The following is a 15,923-nucleotide window of genomic DNA, read 5'->3' as shown; positions in this document are numbered from 1 at the left end:
ATAGCATCATGAACGCGGACAGACACATCAAGCGGCCAAAAAGAAGCTATTAATTACAATAATTTTGAGCTATGATTGCGGCAATTTATTGATTGGCCAGATTTAAAAAAAAATCCGCGATGTAAATTAATCACATATCGAGAAAGGGATTGTGTTGCAACTACAACTCTGCATTAGAATGAATACCGCATCTGATGCAATTAGATCTCGAGACGCTTTACAAAAAAAAACCTGTTATGCATGGCGGCCACCCACCCGTCCACTACCCAGGCTCAACTTCGCTTGCGAGGCTCGGCCGGGCGCGCGCCCCGTCGCAGCCACGGGGCCTCTCTGGCGAGTTGCTGCAAAGCGCCGCAGCTGCAGCTGCTGCCTGGCCCCGCTTGTGCGCCCCCCACTTGGCCACAAGCACAGCCCCCACGCGACCCCCACCCTGGATGCTACACGACTCCCACAGCGGTCCTCCTCTGCTCTGCTCGTGCCGCGACAGAACACGACGAGTGGGTGGCGCGGCGCCCTCAACGAGGCGCGCCCTGGGGAAGGAGCGCGCGCAGAACGCGTCGCTGTTGGCTGGAGAGCAGCCGGCTGCAGCCTCGTCATGTCCAGCCCGGAGTGGCTGGCGTGCAGCCACGGGCGCGGTCGGCTCTTACAGCGTCGCGTCGGCTGCGTTTGCATCACGTTCCAGCCTGCTGTGTATTTTGGCTGGGTAGTAAATCTCAGATGAACGCCAAGCTCCAATGACTCCTATTAAGAATAATAAGTGATTCATATCCCTTTGTCCATCTATTGGTGAACAAAGCCCCCCCCCATCCCCCACTCATTGTTGTAGGTAGAACTTCTTTCGCACCGTACGTAGCCAACCGTGCTAACCGGCGGTGCGAGACCATACTTCATCGGCTTAGTGAAGCAGGAGGTCCAGGACCGGTTCAGGTATCACTCGCCACCGATGTTCGCCGTGGCTGGGAATCGAACTCTGGGAGTTGGGTTCCAGGCACAGTGCACGAACCACCGTGCCGCCCCACTGCTGCCACGTCGCTGCTGTTGTCTCATCTCTGCGTTGTAAAACCATGGGCCCCATATCGATTGTTTAGTGGATGTCTCAAATGCTTTGAGAACTGCACCGAATACCACTTTATTTAGACAATGAAGAGCCTGCAAGGAATTACTCCTTCGCAAGATGCGAGATGGAAAAGAATATCGGCCGAAGGGTCCAACGATTTTCGCCAATGTTGTGGGTTTGTTATCAAAAGTAGGATTTGGATTTTAACACCAATAAACAATCTTCAACATTCACACCCAGATCGTTTTGTGTGTCCCCCGATTAGTTCGAATATTCAGAAGCGGTGATCTGAAATGACCATAACAGCAGACACGGAGCAACCAAACATTGAGTCGTCATCTATAAACGCTGCATTTTTCAAGCAAGTTTTAATGAAGTAACTTACGTGAAAGGTTTATTGCATACAACTATAGCTACAGTCACTACGATAATAAAGTGTTGCACGTATTGGAGATGGGTAAAGGAGGCGACAGACACGGAACACAAGCAATGGGAACACGTGACTTGGCAATAACGCCGCGAGTTAAACTCTGAATCATGCATGGGTGCTTCAGCAATACAAATGAAACTTTATGGGAAGGTTAAACAGAGGTTCCTGTCACATACCTTCCAGTGTTGGAATCATTGCATCCCAATTTCAAAACCAAAGATAATAATACAGAATAAATAGTCCACGTGTCATAAATTACTCATTAAACACACCATTCAACAAGAGCAAGGTCAAACAGAACCGTGGCAGTTACATCACATTTCAAACGTTCGACCAACATGAAGAAGAATTCGCGTCCCAAGCCAACAACGCAACCAAAGGGAGCGAGCTAACAGCATGTGATGGCAAATAAATTGTGGAACTGTCTCGTTTATTGATGCTTGCACAAAGCACTGCGCCAAAACAGAGGGACACTGGATCCGGGCCGTTATTTAACAGTTGTGATGCAATTTCAAATGACAAACTGCTGCAGCATATAACTTGTTTGCAATACCAATAATCAGTGGCAAATTACAGTCATTCATATCAATGCTTCATCTCCCTCCATTTAAAGTCACAAAACATGCCAACCCCAAATTACACCGTTCTTACGTCTTACCGTAGCATCGCACACAAACGTGTGCTGTATATGTGCTCATAATAAGGCTTACATGAGATTTATGGGATATTGTCCCACCAAATCGTCCGCGTTTCCCACCCCGTGAGGATGTCTTCGCGACAGCTTCCCCCCGTGCTACGTTCACCCCAGGGGAGGGGCGGAGCGACCAGACCGGACGGCGGTGACGGGCAACCCCGGCGAGACGACGTTCGGCAAAAAGGGTCCTTGCGTATCGGAGGAGCGCTTCTCTATCCATTCAACGTTTTCCCCGACAACCATGCAGCGAGCGCCTCTCCTCCTAGAGACGGGGGTGGGGTGGGGGGGGGTCGCGTAATGGCGACTCAAACGAGCCGGAGAGCGCGGGTCGACCCGCTCCTTGCGCCACCGGCCAGCGCTCCTGGCCAGCGCTCCTGGCTTGCTAAGACTCGAGCAGCGAGTGCCAGCGGCACACCTGCTGGCCCTTGGAGTCTTTCATTTCCGTCCAATGGCTGAGCTCCTCTTCCCCGCTGTGGTTTGCACCCAGCGAGACCCAGCCGATCATCTCCTTCCGCTTCATGCTGCGCTTGTTGTACACGGACAGCATGAGGGTCACGTCGGAGAGCTGGAAGAGGGCCACCTGGAAGATGAAGGTCTCCTTGTAGACGGGGTTGGGCTGCCCCCGCCTCACCGACGTCTTGCTCTTGGACATCTCCTGGCCCACCGAGTTGAGCAGCGAGAGCTTCACGTACGTGTCTGAGCACGAGGACGAGAAAGGCGCGCACGCGCCCGGTGAAACGGGCAGCACAGTGGCAACACTCGTGAAGCGTGGCAAGGAAGGGCACGCCTTCTCAATCATCCCCCTGTTCTGCATGGGTTTCCGCCAGGTTTTACAGTTTCTTTCCATAGATACAATACACAGAGTGTAGTAACTGGCATTGGCCAACATCACAATGCTGACAAATAACACTGCAAATTACTCAGTTGGGATCACACAGAACAACTTCGCCACTCCTGGAGAAAATCTAGCAGTACTCTTCTGAAAAAGGCTTTCCTGGATGAGTGTGCACTAGTCATACAGTATGTAAACATTCACATAAACTCACTCGGGAGAGTAAAATATCAATCTGGTACATGAGATTGGACTTTACTTTCAAAATACACCGACTGCAGATGGAATTTGTCAACAAATAATGATCAGATCCACAAACTGTACCAGTTCATTGCAGAGTTTACTTCTTTTTAATGCTGCAATAATCACGCACCTTCACCGTAATTCCACCCTTTATGAATTTCCCTAACTTTGATCATTTCGAAACGTTCCGGAACGACAGCTCCGGCGATGCGACTCCGAACGACCGCACGGGCTCCCCACGGTCGTGCCTCACCGCTCTGACCGCGCGCGGCACGACGTCCGACGTTTCGGCCACGGGTCACGATTATAAAACCCTTGAAGTCTCCATGTGGGGGAGGGGGGGTGGAGCGGGGGGGCGAGTCGCAAACTCGCTGTGCCGCACGCCGCGCCTACCCGGGGGCCGGTTGACGGCGAGGTTGCGGAAGTGGCTGCCCTTGACGATCTCCACGGCCAGGCGGCCTGTGGTGGGGTCGTAGCCGAGGCCCGCCAGAAGCTCGGGGGAGCCGCCGTGTGACAGCGACTGGTTGGAGGAGGCGCTGTCGCTGCGCGAGATCGCCGACAGGCTCTGCTGGGACTCGCCCGTCTGACGGGGGAGCGACAACGGGGGCACCGGGCGCGCCGCGTCAACGTCGCAAGTCGCCGGTTCGTCAACGGTAGGAGTGCAAAATGGAGAAGAGGTAAGCGAGCCACTGAAATAAATTAAAATAAATAAAATATCCAAGTACAAATTGCACACGTACACAAATTCCTGTCGATTTTTCCACACAACAAGCTAGCTTTGGCAAGGCAGCAAAACAACACCAACAAAAAATAGAAAAACAGTCTCAGACCACACCACAAGACAACACGCAGTCTGTCAATTAAATCGCACATTAAAATGTAACTTTCGATACACGGGTAAAGATCAAAGTTAAAAACCACAAGGGCGGCGGTGGCGGCAGCAGCAGCAGCAGCGGCAGCGGCAGCAGCAGAAGCGGCAGCAGCGGCAGTAGCAGCGGTGGCGGCTTACGCTGATGTTGCAGCGCGGTTCGAGCAGCAGGGACAGCTCGGTGCTCAGGTCGGGGGCCAGCTTGCTCAGGTACAGCAGCTTCTCGCCCATCATGCGCTCGCGGTTCATGGAGCGCACGGCGTACAGGCGGAAGCGCAGTGCGTAGGTCGACAGCTCTCCCGGCTCCAGCGCCGAGAAGCGGAAGGACTCGTGGAAGACGGGCGTCTCGCCATTCTGCACGCTCGTCTTGAAGCGCTGCCGCTTGGTGGGCAGCAGCACCAGGTGCACCTGCGCGAGGCGAGACGGGAGAGAGCGGGGTGGGGGGGGGGGTCACGGAGCGCGTGGCTTGCATGGCAACTTCATCTCTTCGCAAGGCGTTGACGTTTCAAAACGTGTGCGAGTCGTCATAAAATATCGCGCAAATGTAATGCCACGTACCGACAGCATGACACGCACCGCACAAGCGCGCGTGAGCTCATTTCATTCGTATGCTGGTGACGGGATACTAAACACACCTGAAGTCCACAAACTACAGCAATCGTGTCCTTCACACTTTCGTGAAATGCCAGCAAGACAAATCGCTTGCCCCTGAATGAGCCTCTAATGACGTTGAACACGAAACACATCACCAAACTCGCTGCGTGGCTCCCAAATCGGCAAACAAAAACTACTATGAACATCGCTGTGACCATCTTGGTTTAAAACACAATGCCGCTCCAGCTTTTGTCACAATTACAAAACTTTGCATCGCTTTGCCGTTGTTGGCGTCGTCGTGGCCCGCACCTGCCAGGTGTTGGCGCCGCTGCGCTGTTTGGCCGGGATGTCGTGCGCCGACAGCACCGTGACCTCCAGCTTCTGCGCGCCGGTGCTGTAGGCCACCTTCACGTCCAGATTTCCGCACTTGGAGATCGGCTCGTTTTGTTTCGCGGCCACGGCGGAGAGGTCCTGCTCCAAACCGTGCACGGATCCCTCCTGCGTGCGCACGTGGAGAAACGAGCGGCATTCGACAAAACGACACTTGCCGACTTCGAACCCCGATCGATCGATGCCCGACGGCGACTCGCGCTGACCTCTGTGCCGAGGACGGCCGTGCTGTCGCTCATCACCCCCTCGTCGTACACGCGGCTCTCCCGGCGCGTGTCGCCGTCCCGGCTCGCGGAGCTCGTCCGGCTGGCGCGACCTCCGCAGCGCTCGTCGCCGCCGCTCGGCGTTCCCGTGCGGCTCGCCGACCTCGCCGACCTCGCCGACCTCGCCGACCTCGCGGACCTCGCCTCGCTCGCCGCTCCCCCCCCTCGCCGCTCCCCCGCCGCTCCCCCGCCGCAGCTCCCGGACGTGGCCCCGCTGCGCGACGCGGGCGAGGCGGAGCGCGAGGGCGACGCGGAGCGCGAGAGCGTGTCGGAGCACGCGCCGCGCGTGTCCTCGTCCCAGTCCATGGCCGAGCGCGAGCCCGGGGAGTAGCGGTATCGCCGCGCCTCCGAGTCCTCGTCGTAGTCCTCCTCTTCCTCGCGGTCGTCGTCCTCGTAGTCGTCCGCGGGGGTGCCCGCCCGCTCGTCCTCGTAGCGCTGCCGGGGGGGGTGTCCCGCGCCTCTCGGAGCCAACGTCGCCGGTGTTCGGGAGCGGCTCGTGGGACTCTGCCTCCATTGCCCTGCGCAACACGTGACCCGGGTCAATTGATGGCGGCGTCCACGCGACGACTCCGACGTCGGCGAGTGCGTGCAGAAGCGAGGCAGATGCCACCGCCACTCCCGCCACGGCGTGACGGTCAGCATGCCGCACAATGTCAAGGGTTTATTAGATCCCCACACCTCTATCCACATGCCAGTACAAATGGTTAGGCCACAGTTAATCGATTGTCAGGTCACGTGTGGGGGGTTCAAGTGTGGGACCTCCTCACCATTCCAAGACGTGTGGCCAGCAGGGAAGAGTAGGCCAAACTACTCGCTGCAGGGTCTCTCTCGAGCACCCCTTTGTGAAGGCCCTTCAGCCAGCAGTGGTGTGAGCAGGGAATTACAGGGCTGCACCTCTACAACTATACACCTCAAGTCAACGCATGGATGCTCAAACAGCGATGTAAATTGGTGATGTAAATCGGCAATAATTGTAATTCAGCACCAGGATTTCAGAGAGCAAACAGCTTCTTTTAGGGACTGGCACGGAATGGAGAGGAGCCCGGGAGATTGAAACACATCACATTCCCACACACGCACACGCACACACATGCACACACACACACGCACGCACACGCACACGCACACGCACACACACACACACGCACACACACGCACACACGCACACACATGCGCACACACACACACACGCGCACACACACACACACGCGCACACACACACGCACACGCACACACACGCACACGCACACACACGCACACGCACACACACGCACACACACACGCACACACACACGCACACACACGCACACACGCACACTCGCACGCACACACACACGCACACACGCACACACACACACACGCACACACACACACGCAGGCTGCGGGGATGTGGATACGAGGCAGGAGGGAGGAGAGTAGACCAAGGAGCTGAAACAGCACGAGAAGCAAGCACGCGAGGGACACGGCAGAAGGAAAACTGCTCCAAAGGATAGGGCAGGACTGACGCGGTGTGATCACACGCGGCGGACGGAGGGAAGCCATACTCTTACTCTTAGTTTTTTCGGTAAAGTCACGTAGGTAAAAAAATGAAATTAAAATTAATAAAAAATAAAATTATAAAAATCACGACGTTTCGGAGGCAACACAAGTCTCCGTCATCAGGTGGGACCGTCACAGCCACGTGACTTTACCGAAAAAACTAAGAGTATGAATCCTTACAGTCACGAAAGCTTCAAATGTGGAGGGAAGCCACTTGGCGAGGTGGTCCGTTGAGTCGGGGATTGAGAGAATGGGGCGAGGACGAGGTGTCAATCTGGTGTCAATCTGGTGTCACGCAGGACTTGGAAGGGAGGGGATGGGACCGGAGAGCGATGGAGACAGAAGAGGGATCTCGAGAGAGGTTGTCTACCAAACCGGGCCGTGCCCGGATACAGGCTGGTTGAGAATGATGACGGCAACGATGCACAACCTAAGAAAAATAAACCAACAGCCTCGTTATCGTCACGCGATTGGCTCGCTCGTATGTGTGTGCAGCCGACACGAACTGCGACGGCCATACAAATACAGTGCGGGGATAAACACCGCACGCCAAAACACGCCGGTAAATGCTTTTGGAGACTCATCGCTATCACCGCGCGAAGATATCCGTGCAGGCGCGATTATTCCAGTTGTACACGCACGCTGGACGCGTTGATGCACAGCCCTGGCGTGGACGAGAGCCTCTTAAAGCTACGTGGGTCACGGGGGTTATTTGAACATACTTCGCTAAGATGGGCAGTGTGGGTTGGCGACCGCCAGCTGCAACGATGGATTGTGCTGCATCCCCCTCCGATACGCACCACGTAGCCACGCAGCCTACAGCACCTGATACGCAAGCGGAGGGGTAGCCCAGCCAAGCGCTATCCAGGCTCAAGCCCGCTTAGCTTGCGAGTGTCGACGCGACCGGGCGCGTTCCCTCGCGATGTTGGTCACAGGCGCGCACTGTACGGTGTAATACATCTCATATAAATAACACAATCAAATTATTCAGAAAAAACAACCCCCACAACATTAAGAGTTTAGAAGAGCGAATATTACCGGGTATTTACAATCCATAACATCACTCGACAGCATTGCCCCCCCCTCACCCCCTCCATTTAAATGTGCACGCTGCTAATGTGTATTTATCATACGGCGCTCATCAGCCGTCTCCCTCATTAGAAATGCGACACGCTCCCCTGCACGTGAGCACGCCGCCGCCGCCGCCGCCCCGGCTCGTGTCTGTGGCGGCACCCTGCTGCATACTAATGCCACAGCTGTTGCCAGCGCCCCCCCCCACTCAGCCAGCCAGCCCCAAAGTGGCAAAAGCAGATGCGGCGACGTTTAATTCGAGCTCGGCTCCAGATGAAACCTCCACGTTTATCGCTTCTCCCCTAAAAGATGCCACTTCTCCGCTGGGTTCTCTGGGTTCTTTTCAAAAGCTCCGAGAAAATGTTGACGTCGAAAAACTCTGGGGAAATGTGGAGTTTTCAGAGATGGCAACGACTCGTTCATCCATTCATAGATAATGCCCCGCTAAAATATGACGTAATTTTACGGATAAAATGACGAGTCATACCCAAGCGTCGACACACCTTAACGCTCGCCAAATATCTGAATAATCTTCTCAATAACATATGCAGATGTGTCTCTCACGGTACTCAATCAGCTGTTGAGAAGAACGAGGGCCATTATACATCGGTGGGGTGTTCATAAATGGCTAACCCTCCACGTCGCAATCGCAATTCGGCACGAGCGGTGCGAAGGGCAGTCTTGCCTTTTGCACTTTCATTCTCCAGCCCGTTTTCAACAATGCTGCAGTGGAGACTGGCGGCAATGCGGAGAGAATAAACATCAGACGGCATATTCTCCACACTCGCTCGCCTGCATCGCAGCATCTCCAGCGAGCGAGCGAGGGAGGGCACAACAGGGAATCGGCGGCGTTATTCATTCTCTGCGCGTAAACGAATTGTTTTGTCTGGCCCAATGATTGACAATCTGCGGATGTTGTACTCTCTTGAAATGTTGAGCTTCCTGAAGTTCTGTAAAAAAAAACATGCAATTGGTATCTTACAATTACGGGGCTGTTTTACAGTCTACATATGATTCATGCTGTTGCTGCACCTCCAAAGCCTTGCCTCGCTCCTTAACCCTTTCTCTCTTGTCCCACTCGTATAACTGTCGGTCTAAATCAACATACGTCGCGTGCTGTAACACAGTCTTCTGCGATGTTTGCGTTTGTATGCTGGAGAGGCGCATTTCAATCATTTTAGATTCACAGCGCCATTCACACTGCCAATGACCTGTTGGACAATTGACTTACGGCTAAAATTGGATGCCGGTATATCGCTTAAGAAAGCATAGAGCGTACATTTTAATTTAGAGTCGTAACATTCTCAAGGGCAGGTTTGGTATTCAAATACTGTACACGGCTGCAGGTTTATGTTGAGACGGTTGCGTAATGCTTCCACGGACATAGACGCTGGCTTAAAACAAGACGCACACGGTGATGTCCGAAGACATTTGAACAGGTCCAGGGAACGTCAGCGGCAAACAACATCCAAGTCTGCTTTGTCCAGTGACATCACTCTGACCACGCACTTCATGCGGGTCACGGCGAAGGTCACGACGCATCCGCTAAACAGGACTTGTAGGACTTGTAGCGGCACGAAGTTGTGGGTAGCAAAAGGCAGTGCAAACAAATCCACCGTTGGACTGTACTCCTATGCTCTCGTGTCTATGCTCACCAACTTCACCAACCCGCACGGACGAGCGTGGTGAAGTATGGTGAAGTAACCTCCGCAAGCGCGGTAAGGGGAGGCGCTCAGAATCGTGATATTTATTTCTCCTGGAGGAACCCGATGAGCGTTAGGGCTGTGCGCACGTGCACAGGTATACAATCGGAAATTTTTGTATCCACGAATACATTAATCGTACCTCTATGTATTCTTTACAATGCCAGTGAGATGAATACATCTCAGTGACACAAAATCCACAACTAAACAATCTAGCCAGGCCATTGGGCAACCTCTAATTTATACGGGAGAATACTGGGATGCATCCTTGTTTCCGGCGAATTCCGGATACAGCATCGCAACAGTCACCATATAGAAATACTGTGACACTGTGACTCATTCCCAGAAATCACGTAACGAGAACGTACAAAGCAAGGTGACACACGAGGGCCCGGTGCGCAGAGACGCACTCGCACACACACAAACCCGCACTCACGCACACACACAAACCCCCACTCACACACACACAAACCTCCACTCACACACACACAAACCCCCACACACACACACACACACAAACCCGCACTCACACTCACACACACACAAACCCGCACTCACACACACACAAACCCCCACTCACACACACACACAAACCCGCACTCACACACACACACACAAACCCGCACTCACACACACAGAAACCCGCACTCACACACACACACACACAAACCCGCACTCACACACACACACACACAAACCCGCACTCACACACACACACACAAACCCGCACTCACACACACAAACCCGCACTCACACACACAGAAACCCGCACTCACACAAACCCCCACACACACAAACCCCCACACACACACACACAAACCCGCACTCACACACACACACACACAAACCCGCACTCACACACACACAAACCCGCACTCACACACACACAAACCCGCACTCACACACACACAAACCCGCACTCACACACACACAAACCCGCACTCACACACACACAAACCCCCACTCACACACACACAAACCCCCACTCACACACACACAAACCCGCACTCACACACACACAAACCCCCACTCACACACACACAAACCCCCACTCACACACACACAAACCCGCACTCACACACACACAAACCCGCACTCACACACACACAAACCCGCACTCACACACACACAAACCCGCACTCACACACACACAAACCCCCACTCACACACACACAAACCCCCACTCACACACACACACAAACCCGCACGCAGCGCGGTACGAGCGAGTGACGGTTCCCGCCGTAGTGGCGATTCTTGCACAGCACCCTGGGTGGTAGACGTCTCGCGCGGCGTCTGTCAGAGTTCACACCCATGCAGGCACGCGCACGCACGCACGCACGCGCACGCGCACGCACGCGCGCACACGCGCGCTCCTGCACACCCACAACAAAGACAAGGGTAGCCTGAAAAGACTGTTAGGGCAAGTGCCGTTAGAGAACACCTATGAAGGCCAGCATGGCACACGAGGGAGGAGAGGGAGGGGTGGGTGGCCAGCACCACGCCCGGCTGCCTTTGTCTCCCCAGTGGCGAAGTTTACACACCGCACCAGGTACTCATTTTAGGCTGAGTCAACCCAGGGGGAGGCCCATGACCGGTTCAGATAATCGTCACTGGTGTTGGCCGTGAGCGGGCATTGAACCCGTGTCGCCGGGTTCGTAGCGCAGCGCACTAACCGCTACACTACGGCTCCCCATAGAGGCACGCACACACACACACGTGCACACACACACACATGCGCGCTCCTGCACACGCGCGCTCACAAACGTTCACGGACTAAGTGCGCCGCAGTGCACATATTTTACGCGATAAAAACGCGAAAATAAAACGTCTCGTTGCCCATCTTGCCAAACAAACGACACGAATCTGGGCATTTGTAAGGTAGTAAGCTGCGCGCAGGAGTAATTTGTTTATAGCGGCCGTGTGGTTTTCGTGAATGTGTGTAAAGTGTCCGCGGACAGATGGCCCAAAGGATGGGATGTGTTTTACAGAGCCTAGCAATTGCAACTCATCGACTTCCTTACAAAAGGAAAATGTATTTGATAGATTTGAGAAATGCTCGACAAATGTCATGCAGACTATGCAATCAGGTATTACAACTGTGAGTCATGACCCCACTCTCAAACCCTTTGCACAACACAGCTGGTTCTGTTACAGGGTAGCGATTTCTCTTATAAATGACCACGAGCTTACGGAACTAACGCTCCATGAGCATAAGATCCCACTGCACACTAATACACTCCAGTGAACATTACAGCCGATTGAGTTTTCCGCTGTGCATTAGTTTGTATTCACAATTGTAATTATTGTGTTCATTGCTATGATATTTATATCTGCTATGCCCTTTGTTTCATTTGTCATTGACACGAAAATGTAACATTGGCGCAGCCAGGAAACGTCAAGTTCACGTCACTACTCGCAGAAGAGCCTCCACTCGAGGGAGCTGAAGAGAACCTTTCGCGAGGGTGTTTGGACAACTCTTCAACGCCGGCCAGACATCTTTAAAGATGTGGGGTGCACCCACACTTTATCCCACCGCACACGACCTGTCGATCAACTGTGGGACACCCGTTTATACCGCTGGGTAAGACTGAGGCCTGGGGCATTCAAGAAACTTGCACAGACTGCCACACCGGGAGATGAAATCGGACCGATGACCTCTGGATTCGCGAGTCTAATGCTCTAACCATTGCACAAAGGCAGCATCCCTCTGCTCAAGAGATGCAAATCCAACAGCCGATACACTACTCCGCGTAACAAGCGGCTCAGCCCACGGGAATATCACCACAATACGAGACACGGCAAGAGAGCCTCTGTTGTGCTCCCAGAGCCACTGCACGAACCATCTCAAAGCAGTCCTCCCACGTGCAGCCTGCTGTATGCACAATGCAATTGCATCTCCACTGCAGATACCATCCATACCACCTCCGTCAAATTTCATTATGCCGATAACATCACTAACTGCCGATCATGAACCGACACATATTGGCAATGACGCAACTAAAATCAAGCGAGTGCACTCCGTCACCGCGAGAGTCGTACGACCGTGCTGGCTAAAGGGGAATTGTGATCTCGGGGCGTGCTACTGCTTGGCTGTATTAGTTACCAAAGATAAACGAGATTTCAGGATGCCATCCGAGGGTAATTAGAAACAAGGCAGAGGGGACAAGGGCACTCGTAGCAACACCAAATATGTTGCTTCCAGGAGGCAAATTAATTCCAAATTCTGGCTCAGACGTATTCAAACAGGCATAGTCACAGTCATATGCATCACACCAGGCCGACATCAGTCATGTTGGGAAAACAGCTAGATTTGTTGCACGGGATGCCCAACAATGCAAAAGCTCATGACATCTCAGTCACACAATCCAGACACTCACTTTGGCAATGCGGACGCTGACAACTCATTGCACCTTGTGGGAGATTAAATCAACATCTGACATCACCCACAACCCAACCTCACCTGCATCGGTTTTCCTCCAAACTAGGACCCACAGCAAACAGACTGAGTCTCTGCCTTTAAACATTGGGCATTTCACCAGCACTGTTTTAAACAAGCCTGACTCTGCTCATGAGCAACTCAATGTCGAAACCAACGCTGCTGAACGGATGCGCTCGCAGGAGAAACGTGCGCCCAATGAGACGTGTAAGCAACACTTTTTCAAAATAGAGTAAGGAACATCTACTGTACTTATTTTCTGGAGTCCCCAATCCCCAAGGACCCAGGACCCCTGGGGGTCGGGGGGAGACGCATTTCTGGAGCCCAGCCCCGGACTGCTCCGGCCGAAATGAAGTCACGAGTCCAGAGGTGACAGGCAGATGCTTTATACCCTGCCTGAAGCTTTATACCCTGCCTGAAGCTTTATACCCTGCCTGAAGCTTTATACCCTGCCTGAAGCCAAGTACGGTCAGCCGCAGCGACACCAGCGCGGTGCAAGGTGCCTGGGATGTGATTATGTATGCAGAAAGTGTCAGTGCATTACATATGCGCCCATCGATGTGGTCGTTATGTAACATCCCGTACACTTACACGGGGATTCATTCTTTGTGTTTTGCATTGAACAATGTATAATGCACCTTTTTATGAGTTTAGATTTGGTGTCATAGTAACCTGGGTCTGTCGTGAAAACGCACCAAGGTTATCACACCGTTAACATTCACAAACTGCCAAAACTATAAACCGTAAAGACATTTTCTCGTCTGTGCTTTAAACAAAGCCAAAAACACATTATGGTATTTCTGACTTCATCTCAAATCATTAACGTGATTTACATTCTGCCAAGGTAATATTCATGTAACTATTGCCCAATGGGTTTTACCTGTGTCAAAATAAACAAAGCTATCGCATGAGTGCTCACTTATTCAGCATTGTTATGTTAATTGCCACAAGCGACGATGAACTAAATGTGTTTATTTAACAACACACCCGGTTCAGAGGGCACACAACGATGACGGGAATTCACATCTGCGTCGGGTCTAAACGCAGCGGGCGCAGGCTAGGCGCCAGGAGAGGGGATGCGCAGACAGCTTGGGAGGAAATTCACGAAGCTGCCCGATCACGGCAGCGTCCAAATCCAACCACCCCTCGTCAACAAGTCTTATGCAAGAGGGACAACCGGAGGGAACAGAGAGTAATTCGGATAGCTCCCTCTGAGGTTTACAAAAAAAAACACGAAATGGGACGTATCACGGGAAGAAACCACTCTCACAATGCCAGAAGAGGGGAGATTGGCGTGTAAATGCATCGTCTCGAGCGGCGTGCGATTGTTTTCGCCGTTACGTCGCTGACAAGAGTGCGAGGGATGGAGGCAGGGAAGGAGGGAGCGGTGCACCCACCGTCGTCGAGTGACGCCTCGCCGCTGCTGTAGCCGTCGTGCGGCGAGGGGGCGGTGGGGGTCGGGCTCGGCCGCGTGGCGGCCCGCGGCGTGGCGGCCCGCGGCGTGGCGGCCCGGCCGGCCTGCGTGCGGCCCACCGTCGCCACCTGCTGCACGGCCCTCTCCGACGCGGTGGCAGAGCGGAAGCTGTGCGAGCGCGACACGCTCTCCTCGAACTTCCCCATCACCTCCTCGTCGCTGTCCGACGAGGACACGTCATCTCCGTCGATCTCCTCCTCGCGGCCGCCACCACCACCACCACCTCCTCCTCCTCCGCCACCTCCTCCTCCGTAGCTGCGCACTGCTGGGCCCGGGCCGGGTGGAGCACACGGAGAGCGGAAAGAGAAATGTTCCAGCGTCCGATTGCTTTGTAAGTTTGCACGCGGAGAGGAACAACTTTCAGAATGAGATTCGTTATTTAGAGCGGAGGAATCCAATGGGCTGTGAAAGCTCTTTTTCACAGATGTCCAGCAGGGTCACGTCAGCAAGTCACAACAACAGACCATAAACGCACGCTTCATTAAACAGGTTCATCATCGCCATCATCGTCACATCCATCACCATTTCCTGCATTCACAATATTCGTTGCGGGGCAGAAATACATTTTTGGGAGACGGAAATCTATTTTGATGAATATATTTTTAAATAACTGATAACAAAAAAGTGACTGCACACGAGACATCACCAGAAGGTTCTCCCCGAGCAGAGCACATGGCAGCCTGACATGCCCAAAGGGCATGAATGGGGTGTGTGTGTGAGCGTGTGCATGGGGTGTATATGCTTGAATGGGGTGTGCGAGTGTGTGAATGGGGTCTGTATGAACGTGTTGTGTGAATAGGGGGGTGGGTACGAAAGCTGGACATGATACTTGAGGGGGCTCAGCCCTGTCAACCCGAGCCACCAGCCTGCCTGACATTGCCATTTCATAAACCAGTCTCGGCAACACGTCTCTCTGTCCGTCCTTCTCACGCGTCCATTACCATCATCACGACGTCGTCCATCACCATGACAACGTCGTCCCTTCGGTTTTACTCGCCGAGTTTCCCCACTCACAGCCTCTCCCGGATGACGGTCTTCTTTATTGAGTCTCTTCTCGTCTCTCTCACCACACTTACCAAAAAACTCCGTTCCTGCTGACCGTATGTTACTATCCTCTCCCTTGAGCCACGTTTCCACCGCATATTGCGTGGATTACAAACCCTGTCACCCGTGTTCTTGTACAGGGAAATTGAGTTTTCAGGTGCATACGGCGCACAGCCGTTTCAATACGGGCAACAACATTTTTTGTCAATTTGTTTGTGTTTCTCCCCTGTGATGGGACTTTGTAGGATGAACGTTGAGATTTATAAGGGCACGAGGTGACCAATA

At 53.4% G+C, this 15,923-nt stretch overlaps 1 protein-coding gene across 1 annotated transcript in view; it reads right to left on the bottom strand.

Annotated features, from left to right (window-relative positions):
• Positions 1-1,408: 1,408 nt before the first annotated feature.
• The window catches only part of LOC144729577 (uncharacterized), a 39,551-nt gene continuing 25,036 nt past the window's right edge, over positions 1,409-15,923 (bottom strand). Inside the window, exons 4-9 of the mRNA XM_078609926.1 lie at positions 14,518-14,859; positions 5,315-5,889; positions 5,028-5,216; positions 4,266-4,532; positions 3,650-3,839; positions 1,409-2,877 (exon numbers count right to left, since the gene is read on the bottom strand). Of these exons, the coding sequence (XP_078466052.1) occupies positions 2,564-2,877; positions 3,650-3,839; positions 4,266-4,532; positions 5,028-5,216; positions 5,315-5,889; positions 14,518-14,859 (1,877 nt within the window). The 3' untranslated portion in view covers positions 1,409-2,563. The remainder of the gene's footprint in view (positions 2,878-3,649; positions 3,840-4,265; positions 4,533-5,027; positions 5,217-5,314; positions 5,890-14,517; positions 14,860-15,923) is intronic.

The sequence above is a fragment of the Lampetra planeri genome, chromosome 33 (genome assembly GCF_965212315.1).
Source record: "Lampetra planeri chromosome 33, kcLamPlan1.2.h2, whole genome shotgun sequence".
Taxonomy (NCBI): domain Eukaryota; kingdom Metazoa; phylum Chordata; class Hyperoartia; order Petromyzontiformes; family Petromyzontidae; genus Lampetra; species Lampetra planeri.
The sequence above is the reverse complement of the archived record's forward strand: the minus strand, read 5'-3'. Positions and strand labels throughout refer to the sequence as shown.